The 11,458-nt window shown below is 34.5% G+C and overlaps 1 protein-coding gene across 1 annotated transcript in view; it reads left to right on the top strand.

Moving 5' to 3' along the window:
* Nucleotides 1-10,686: 10,686 nt before the first annotated feature.
* The window catches only part of LOC143228162 (uncharacterized), a 30,601-nt gene continuing 29,829 nt past the window's right edge, over nt 10,687-11,458 (top strand). Inside the window, exon 1 of the mRNA XM_076459473.1 lies at nt 10,687-10,926. Within this exon, the coding sequence (XP_076315588.1) occupies nt 10,899-10,926 (28 nt within the window). The 5' untranslated portion in view covers nt 10,687-10,898. The remainder of the gene's footprint in view (nt 10,927-11,458) is intronic.

The following is an 11,458-nucleotide window of genomic DNA, read 5'->3' as shown; positions in this document are numbered from 1 at the left end:
TGAAAACTATATACACAGAATGTGATAGTGTTTCATTCAGTCATTGACTCTCAAGTTAATGTTTTCAGAGTTGTGTGTTTTATAAACCAGTAACACTTAAATATAAAAACTAGATTTTTTACTGGAATTTTAACAACTGAACTTGATTCTTAAATAAACATTTACTACTACTAAAGTACAATGACACATGCTTCTGACTTCAACAGATTAATGCATGCACCTGAGCAGATTACGCAATAGCTTAAACTTGTGTGCTGAATGAATTTGCATGGTGTATAATACTCAAGTTTGAGTTCAAAACTCATTTTTGCTGTACATATGTTTAGGTACAACTGACTGGGAAAAAGAGTTGTGTGAACTACTTTGTATTTTCTAGAATGTTTTTGACAAATGGTGTTAGTCCTCTGTCAGTATTATCTATACTTGCATGTTAAATAAATTTTTGTCTTTTACTGAGCACGATGACATGTGATCACTTATGAAACCAGTATGGTGGTTCATAATGCTATTCTAAAATCGTTTCTCCCAGAACAGACCCCTCTGTGTGGATTTCTGTAGGTGGTGAGGGGACTTTCTAAGGATGGTTTTGTTCTTTCAGTTTATCTTCTCTGTGATCTAAACATCCACCCATGTGTGTGGTGACTCATGAAGAGAAGATCCTGGTGGTTGAGGGGTCCAACCCTAACACACCACTTTGCCCTTGAATTTCTGTAGATGGGCAGCCTTGGGGTGACCTCCCTTGGGTCAGTTGGCTGGTCCAACTACTAGCATTAGATGTTCTCAACAGGTGTTGTAAACATTGCATCTGATGCTGGTGTTTGGGTATAGTACTCACAAAACCATGGCAATGCTGCAGTGTCCTTGTTTAACATTGTAGTGCATCCCCTCCTAGGGCTTCATGGTGGGTGGAGTCAATGAGCACTGAAATTTCCCTTTTTTTTTATTATGAATCTTCCAAATAAAAACTTAAATAAAATAGTGAAAAACAGTCCATAGGTAAATGACTGTATCTTGAAGATTCTGAGCAGCAATCTTCAACACCTGTTGTACCTCATTTTTTATCATACATTATCTTTCAGACAAACCTTTACGGCAAATGTCTTCCATTTTTATTCAGAAGGGAATTGCTGGCTCTCCAAAGTCACTAAAGAAGCTTTGCTCTGGTGACATATTGGTGGAAACATCCACATCTCAATACAGTGAACTCCTCTTGAATTCAAAGGCAATTGGGGATATACCTATTGAGGTTACCCCTCATGCTACCTTGAATTCATCATGAGGAGTTATTGTTAAGAGGGATTTGAAGAACATACCCAAGTCAGAGATTCTTGCTGGTTTCTCTACTTACAAAGATAGAATTACAATGCTGACCAGTATCTTCATTCTATCATTTACATCACCACATCCACCTGCCACCATCAAGGTAGGTTATCTTATTTGCTTGGTATGGCCATACATTACAAACCCTGTCTCCATTGTCAGCAGTTTGGTCACTCAGACATCATGTCGTGGTTCCATGATGTGTGCTCATTGCAGTGGCAAGGACCATGATACCTGTGAGTGTGAAACGGACTCTTATTGCATCAATTGTAATGGCACTCACCTGTCCTAGTTTCGTTCTTGCCTTAAATGGTCGGAAGAAACAGAGGTGCAGTGTTTGAAAGCAATTTATAACATTATTTACACTGAGGCTTGAAAGTTGCTATCCACTGCTTCATCTCGGATGTATGCTGCTGCACTTCATTCCACTACAACAGTGAGAATGCAGATAGATCTCTGTGCCTCCAAAAGAATTGTTCTCAAAACAAAGTCTTTTGATCTACATGGTTAAAAACAGTTGATGAATCAACTTCAACACCCATCTCTGTTTCTAACATACATTCCAGCAAATCCCAAGATCCACTTCTTTTAGTTTTGGGTACGGGCATTTCCTTGGATACATCTTCTTCTGTCCCAATATGGAAAACAATCATTTGTTCATGTCCTCATTCACTGTAATCCTTTTCCAACAGCAAAGACCTGCCTAATTAACCCCAATGGCCTTCCCTTGAATAAAGACGTATAAAAAAAAAAAAGTCATAAACAGAATGGCTCTTCACCCAATTCATCTACAAATAAAAATGGTATCCTGGCAGGAACACTAAATTAATCAAGCTGACCAGTCATTGTTACTACTAAATTTCACTTTTACTAATATTTCAAATATCAGCTTATTTATTAAACTAAATAAATTATTGCTAGAAACTAATTATGATTAGCGATTTTAGTATCAAATGTAAAATACGAATGTAATGGAACATCGAGAAGTGGTAAAAAAACTGGATGTTTAAATGTCAGTGTGTCATGAATGACTTAACACTAACACTAGAAATATTGTGGATCTGCTTATTTGTTGTACAGAAAGTGGCATTTTTAAATTTTAACAGATCATGATGGTAAACAGTGATAATTTATGTATGTGGTGTCTGACCTTTAACCTCACCTGAATGTACCCCTACTTTAAAATTTAATTATCAAAAAGAAAATTGGAAAGAATATGCAAATGATTTTTATACATTACTTGTTACATTATTTCCTGAAACTGAAACAAGATCAGCATGCACTGCAAACAAATAATGAATCTAATAATGGAGCAGAGACATTTATACATGAATCAACTAATTCAAACATTGGAAAATGAAATATAAAAGCAAGTAAAAACAAAACCCAAGATACTTCCTGTTCAAAACTCAATGGGTATTTGTATTGAAAACTATTCTGAACAACATCGAATAATTAATTAATATTGCTTAACCATTAAAATAAACTTGCAAAATAGTGAAACATCCAAAAAACAGTTAAAACACAAGATATGAACACCCAATATTTTAATACAGTAATCAGTATATTAAATAAAACAATTATATAATCCACTATTCTCAACTGAGAACTTTAACAAAAATTTGGCAAATGAAATAGCAAAACCAACCGTTAAAACAGAAATAATCATCTCTGCTAAAAATATGTAAAATAGAACCAGATGAAGACACATAAAAGCGCTTGGAAATTGTTTAATCATTTACCAGCATTGTTTAACCTATCCATAATTTCAGGTTATATTCTGGCCTCTTGGAAACAAGCAAGTGTTCTTATGTTTCTAAAAGAAAGTAAAGTAGCAAAGAGAATTTTAGACCAAATTAGGCAAAATTTTAGAAATAATTGGTAATAAACTTTCAACACTTTGAGAGAACGTCAGGATTACCTGAAGTTTAAATTTCAGCGAACTATGGATTATCTAGTTAGATTAACTGAAACCATAAAAGGTGGTTTTAATACTGACTAATGAGCTATCACCTGCTTTCTTGATATAAAGAAAGCATTTGACATTTTATCATACTGGGACCTGACAAACACTTGAAGTCTAATTTTGTAAGCTGTTTAGGAAAGCCTTTGTGCCAAACATGGGAGAGTTAGCAAGTAGAAGTGGTGCAAAAGGAAACTGCATGATGACTCAACATGTACATTTAGAATAGAAAACAACGGATGAGTATCATTTCGTGGTTAATTTGCGATTTATGTTAAAATTTATAATTAATGAATAAATAAAAATGTTTATCAAGGCTGCTCTATACGGTTTATCCAAAATAGCTAGGTAACTATCAGTATAAGTGTAGATCTGTTTTATTTTTTTGCTGATCATTGTTTGACAATTTTATCAACAAATTAAAACATAACTGTGTATTATAATTATGAATAGTATTGTGCTATGCCTAACTTGACTTTCTTTTTTACAAAAACTACATGTATCGTTCAGGATGAAACTAGTAAAATACCAACTAGAAGAACTTCAGTTTCCTCATATATTGGAGGGAATAATATCCTAAAAGTTGAAATATTGTGGACACTGCAAATCATAGCACTGTTTGTTTTTGAATTTCACGCAAAGCTACACGAGGGCTATCTGAGCTAGCCATTCCTAATTTAGCAGTGTAAGACCAGAAGGAAGGCAGCTAGTCATCACCACCCACTGCCAGCTCTTGGGCTACTTTTACCAACAAATCGTGAGATTGATCATCACATTATAATACTCCATGGCTGAAAGGGTAAGCATGTTTGATGTGACAAGGATTTGAACCTGCGACCCTAGGATTGCGAGGTGAGTGTTATAACCATATGGCCATACTGGGCCAAAAACCATGACATCAAGCTGTTTGTATAGTTCATGCAGTGGTCTACCTGACCTGTTTAATTATTGTATTGTCAGAAAAGAAGTGTTCCTACTTAACTGTTTAGACTGGCTCCCTGATGCAGACTTCCAAACACAGATGGAAAAAGGTCATCCCACAGAACTGGTGGATATTGAAAGTTGTGGCTTCTAAAGATGGAGTAGCTGCTTCACAATGCAATATATCACACATCTCCACACTTTTAATGGTTATTTAAAGATACACCACCTAGATTATACAGAAGTGATATATTTCTTATGAAGTTTTGTCATCACGGATGGCTATAAAATCTGGTAGGGAAGAGCACTCAAGGTTTGACCAGATATTAAGTTGAATGTACAAGCAGTTGGTCAGATGAAAGTGACAAACCCAGAGACAAAAATCCTTTGATGATCAGTCGTGATGATCCATTGACTACTGTGAAGCTAGTCGTCTTTAAAGGGTTGCAAAAATGATAAATCCTCGTACAGTATCAGCCAAAGTCTCATACTACCTTTTGTAGCCAAGAACATGGCAGAAGTGGTGACTGAACTAATAAATATTTCAGATGTGAATAAGTTGAGAAAGGAAGTAAGACACCAAGGAAATTCATTCCTCTTAATGTTAGGAAAAAATAAACTTCAAGTGGCCTGCAGTAAAACAGATGGTGGGCATGGAAGCAAAACAGGCACTGACAACTACTTAAATATGTTCACAAGCAATGGAACTTAGGATGGCACGCAAAGGAACGACAGCTAAAGGCGCCAATCAAGTACTCACTGGTGAGAAATCTACAGTGTCTGAATCCACGTCAAATGTCAACAAGCCCTATTCTGGGTGCTTCAAATGAAACAAGCATTAATGATCTTGTAACACTGTCTGTATTCAGGTGGTTTCTTTCCAATAAAGTTCCTAAGCAGAAAGCTGTTTTTATAACTTCAATTCTGAAATGCAGTCTTAGACACTTCTATAAATTATTCTCTGCACCAGGCAAAACTGAGTATATGGTACATTATGAGACTTGCTTTTGTTCTATTCTGTGGTTAGACTAGCAAAGCAGGGATTTTCAGTGAATTAAGCATTGGAAAGAGAAAATCTATCAGAAGGATAATATGTGGCTCAAGGACTAGATTTAGAATCCCATTCAAAAATCTGGGGAAAGTTGATTATATGGGTATTAAACTAATTAAAATTAAAGTACAGAACAACGTTGTGACCATCTGAGGTCGTCTTCAGGTTAACAGAGTTTGCAACTGCAGTGAAAACACTTTGTTCATGGAACTGGTTGCCAATTGTTTACTAAATGACCAAATGAAGTGATGTTGCAAATTAGAACTAAATGCTATGGTATGATAATAGACGTGGCCCTGAAAAGAGGAGAGATAGAATACGTGTGCATTTTCGTGTACACTAATTTCATAAATATTGAATATAATTTGACGGCTTAGATTTAAAAAAAAAAAAGATTCGAGGATAATTTGTTTGTTTTGCAATTTCGCACAAAGCTACTCGAGGACTATCTGTGCTAGCCGTCCGTAATTTAGCAGTGTAAGACTAGAGGGAAGGCAGCTAGTCATCACCACCCACCGTCAACTCTTGGGCTACTCTTTTACCAACGAATAGTGGGATTGACAGTCACATTATACACCCCCACGGCTGGGAGGGCGAGCATGTTTGATGTGATGGGGATTCGAACTCGCGACCCTCGGATTACGAGTCGCACGCCTTACGCGCTAGGCCTTCGAGGATGAACGAAAAGGTTTGAAAGTGGATGAACCTCGTGGACACAATGTTGTTGCCATAACAGTATGATTTTTAAACATTTTTACTAAATCAAGCAGCGGATTGACAAGTGAATTGGGCTGGGGTGTTAAGTTTACTATAAAAGTTGACACCCAGATAGAAATCTAAGTTTACAGTTGTGGACTAAAATAACGACACTTTTACATGTTACAATAATGACTATTGCATATAAGTTTTCTGAATGTTAAGTAAAAATGTAAGTAATCAATATTTACCCCTGATTATTTGGTTACTAAACGAATAATAACAGCCTGAAAGTTTTGTTTTGAATTTCGCGCAATACTGCACGAGGACTATCTGTGCTAGTTATCCCTAATTTAGCAGGGAAAACTAGAAGGAAAGCAGCTAGTCATCACCACCCACCGCCAGTTCTTGAGCTATTCTTTAACCAACGAATAGTAGGATTGACCGTCTTATTGTAACATAACTACAGCTGAAAGATTGAACATGCTTGTTGAGATGGAGATTCGAATCCGCAACCCGACCGTCCTAACCACGTGGCCATACTGGACCGAAGTTGAAATAAAACTTTCGAAGTTAAAAGTATAAGAGTTAATTAACGTCTCTCAATGGAAAACATTTAATGCAGTTAAGGGTTAAGTATCAATACAAATATGGATAAAAATAACGCTGACGTTGCAGAGTAAACCATAGCTTTGTATACAAAAATGAAATGCAAAAACAAGACTAAATTGCTAAAAGTCGAAAACATTTTTCAAAAAATTTACATACCAGTTAAGGGGATAAGAAATGTATGATACAATCCAGCTTTATAAAGAGTGACGAATTTAAGGTTACGTGGGCCCTACATCTTTTGAAAATTTAGATAGACTAATCAATGGGTCCCATGTATTCCCTATCTAAATACGCCACTGGTTACAAGAGTGATAGTGGATCTCTTAACATGGAAAGTGGAAGACATCTGTGACTGGTTGATTTCCAGTCAGTCAGTAATGGGTACGTAATAAATACATATGATTAATAATCCAGAGGAAATATTAACTGCTCTCCTGTTCTATGTTTATATCAAGAGAGGAGTGTATTCTATAAGATACCTAAAGTAGAACGTTAAGAATATGTATATACAGTGGAACCCCTCTAAAGCAGCCACCTTAAGGACTGAGACAAACTGGCCTGATTAGAGGGGTTCCACTGTGTATGCCTTTTTAGAGAGCACATTACATTCAGATCATGTCAGACCAAAGATATTAGGGATTCTTAATAAACGAAAGGTTACTATAAATATTCGGAACAAGGGTTAGATTGAAAAGTGAGTTTAAATGTATCTCAGAATGGCTGGTCGGGTATTAACACTTTTATTAATAAAACACCTGAAGATGTAGGAAGGTCGAAATGTTCTCTGCTTATCAGTAAGTGTTAATATCCGTTCTGAGATACATTTTTATTTTAAACGGGTCTTTCGTTATCCAAGAAGGAGTATATTATGAACAGGGTGAGTTAATTAGTTGGTCAAGTAAGTTTGTAGTGAAACAGTAAAGCACTGGAAAATGTTTTATGATCAGTAATGAAGTTGGGGTAATACTAATTCTTCCCACAATCTTTCTTTGTTTTATGATCAGTAATGAAGTTGGGGTAATACTAATTCTTCCCACAATCTTTCTTTGTTTTATGATCAGTAATGAAGTTGGGGTAATACTAATTCTTCCCACAATCTTTCTTTGTTTTATGATCAGTAATGAAGTTGGGGTAATACTAATTCTTCCCACAATCTTTCTTTGTTTTATGATCAGTAATGAAGTTGGGGTAATACTAATTCTTCCCACAATCTTTCTTTGTTTTATGATCAGTAATGAAGTTGGGGTAATACTAATTCTTCCCACAATCTTTCTTTGTTTTATGATCAGTAATGAAGTTGGGGTAATACTAATTCTTCCCACAATCTTTCTTTGTTTTATGATCAGTAATGAAGTTGGGGTAATACTAATTCTTCCCACAATCTTTCTTTGTTTTATGATCAGTAATGAAGTTGGGGTAATACTAATTCTTCCCACAATCTTTCTTTGTTTTATGATCAGTAATGAAGTTGGGGTAATACTAATTCTTCCCACAATCTTTCTTTGTTTTATGATCAGTAATGAAGTTGGGGTAATACTAATTCTTCCCACAATCTTTCTTTGTTTTATGATCAGTAATGAAGTTGGGGTAATACTAATTCTTCCCACAATCTTTCTTTGTTTTATGATCAGTAATGAAGTTGGGGTAATACTAATTCTTCCCACAATCTTTCTTTGTTTTATGATCAGTAATGAAGTTGGGGTAATACTAATTCTTCCCACAATCTTTCTTTGTTTTATGATCAGTAATGAAGTTGGGGTAATACTAATTCTTCCCACAATCTTTCTTTGTTTTATGATCAGTAATGAAGTTGGGGTAATACTAATTCTTCCCACAATCTTTCTTTGTTTTATGATCAGTAATGAAGTTGGGGTAATACTAATTCTTCCCACAATCTTTCTTTGTTTTATGATCAGTAATGAAGTTGGGGTAATACTAATTCTTCCCACAATCTTTCTTTGTTTTATGATCAGTAATGAAGTTGGGGTAATACTAATTCTTCCCACAATCTTTCTTTGTTACGCTTATTTCTATTACTCGAAACTTTCTCTAAATTCTACCACTTAACTCTTTAGTTCATCTTCGTCCACAACATCAACTTTAAATAAAACTCATAGTTTTTCAGTTGTCGGATTCTCTATTTGAGTTCTACCAATGCACTGTCCAAAACACACACAAAATCAGTTTCAGTGTTTTTAATTATCAATTGCCTCATCACTTCCTTCATCAAAGGCTAGCCTTTTTTTATGCAAATGACTTTTTTTTATGAGTTCATCAATTTCATTAATTGTCGTCACCCATTTTTTTAAAATTTATACAGTTCAATCCGATTCATCATAGCATCAACGTTGTCTTTTCCTTATTCTGGTTCAGACAATTTTGCACCGATGTTTTTCCACAATCACGAATGCCTTTTTTTGCCAATCTACTGCTGATTTCTGTAGGTAAAGTGAAAATTTACAAGCAAAACAGTACAGAGCATCGTCTTAATTGGAATGCATCAAATATTGTCGATGAATCGGTTCACCATTTAACAATTTGTATTTAAAATATTCCGCACTGAAGTGTACCAGCTTCGTTAGTGTGGAAATACAGGACGTCACATTTTAAAGGCCCATTTTTAAGTTTAAACGTAATCATGTTATGGTTCAGAGTAATTGGTCAAAATGCCGGATTACTTCTACAAATCTGCTGACTATCTGAACTTCCTTGAATGGCTGTAAGTGACTTGCATGTTCCTATATTACTGCTTCCATTATTTATTTTTACTCTTCAGAACCAGCTGGGATGGTAAGTAGGTTAACTGTACTACTTGAAACTCGCTAACATCTTTTGTTTGTCTTGTTCTATATCACAACAACTGTTAATTTCAATATATTTTAGCGTAGGATCGGCTCTGTTTCTGGATTTCAGCTGCAACTTTGCAGACTTTTCCCCTATTTCTAGCACTAGATGGTGTTTCTGTCCTACCTCACGCTGACGTTTTGGTCCAGTGGAACCTCTTGTTTCTAAGGTGCTAAACATTATTAGGTCTAATGAAATGAATGTTTTAAATGTGTGTGTGTGTATATATATAATTATGATATATAATTCACAAAAATTAACAGTTGTCATATTTAAACTGTGTAAAGGAATATTATTTAGTAACTAAAAGTGGTATTGAAGCAATAGTAAAAACGCTCCTTAATCGATAATACATTTATTTATAATCACAATTACCAAAAGATGAATTATAAAGATATGCATGAAACATGACAATGATTGAGGTACCAAGGAATACAGTGTCATGTGTTTCAAGGATTATTTGATATTTCTTTAGAATAAATGAAACAAGAATAAATACAATTCAAACAACAGCAAAAATGTTAAACATAGGTATAATCACATTAAAATTAATTGGACAGAATTATAATTGTGACGTATGTAAGACTGGGAGTTAAGGCATCACGAGCCCACAGTTTACGATCAGAAAGTGCATTCCTTCACATTCTGGCATACGAGTTGTGCAGTATACTCCTATAAATAAGTATAACCCGAAAATCATCTACTCTAACTTTAAAAATATATCAAAACTTTTATTTTAGTTATAAGGTAATTCATAATTAAACATCACAATTTCTTTTGCCAATGAACATTGCAATGTTTATGTTGCATTTGGTTACACTTGAAGATAATAATTTAAGTTTATAACCAATTTTTAGTGTAATAACAAAACATACCAACAGTACAAAATATATAGAATAATGTACATATTCTGCGTTGAAAGACGTTTCCTTTATTTGCGAAATTTTACCTCTCCTAAGCTCGAACTACATTGTACTAATACGGTGTTGCTCGATGTGAAAGCTCCGGTATGGGGTCCGAAAGCTCTGAGATAACAATCTATTTTAACGTATAGAACAGTTCGTGTATGATTCTACATACTAAGTTACCTACGTTATGAATATTTAAAAACAGTACGTAAATGATGAAGCAAGCAATATGTATTTTAAAAATGTCGGGTTGTACTGCAAAAAATAAAGTTTTAGCGCTTTAGAAACGACTCATCGATTGGTTGTTTTAACCAGTTTTGTGACGTCACTGATACAAATACATCTGGTGAGCAATTAGCATTTGACAGCAAACATTGAGTAGGGAGGAGGTTAAGCCTAATGATTGTGTGGGTAACGGTAGTTAAATTGAAAATGTTGATCTGGTACTTAGTAACACTTGAGAAGATTTAGTTGTCCCTTATGTGAATTTTAATGTTTCATTGCATTTACAACATATTTATTTATTAAGTTATGCCAGAAATGTTAACTGAGGTGAGTGAAGTAAAGCCGAACCCATCTGACAATGAAATTTCTTATTTCTACAACTTCTAGTGAGTGTTACTGTGGTCTTATTTAAGTTTGAGACTAAGTAATAATGGTAGGCCTGAATTCTTCCTAAAAGAACTAATTGGTTCTATTTGCGTTATGTCTATCACTGTTTTAATATTGATGTTAAATTGTACTCTTGTGAAGATCAACCTGATGGCATAAAATAAGCCATTAGTACATTATTAAAAGTTAATTGAATATATGATATTTATTATTGTTATAAATATTAATTAACATCTGATATACAAGCACCAAACAGTTGATATAATAAAATTATACAGCCAAGTCACACTGTTAGGCTTGTGATGCTGTATTAAACAATGTTCTTAACAGTAGGAATACTTTATTATATGGGTTAGTCAAATTGTGCATGTGTATAGCATTTTAACAGGTTTTATTTATTACTCTTAAGACCTCCATCTATATATATCTGAGAATTTGAACTTATTAAATGTAAGATTGTCATTAATAAGTTATTACATGTGTGAAACTGTTAAGTACCACAAATAATAGTGCAGTAGGTCACATGGAACA

Source organism: Tachypleus tridentatus, chromosome 10, assembly GCF_004210375.1.
Source record: "Tachypleus tridentatus isolate NWPU-2018 chromosome 10, ASM421037v1, whole genome shotgun sequence".
NCBI lineage: Eukaryota > Metazoa > Arthropoda > Merostomata > Xiphosura > Limulidae > Tachypleus > Tachypleus tridentatus.
This window is presented reverse-complemented; position numbering and strand designations above follow the sequence as displayed.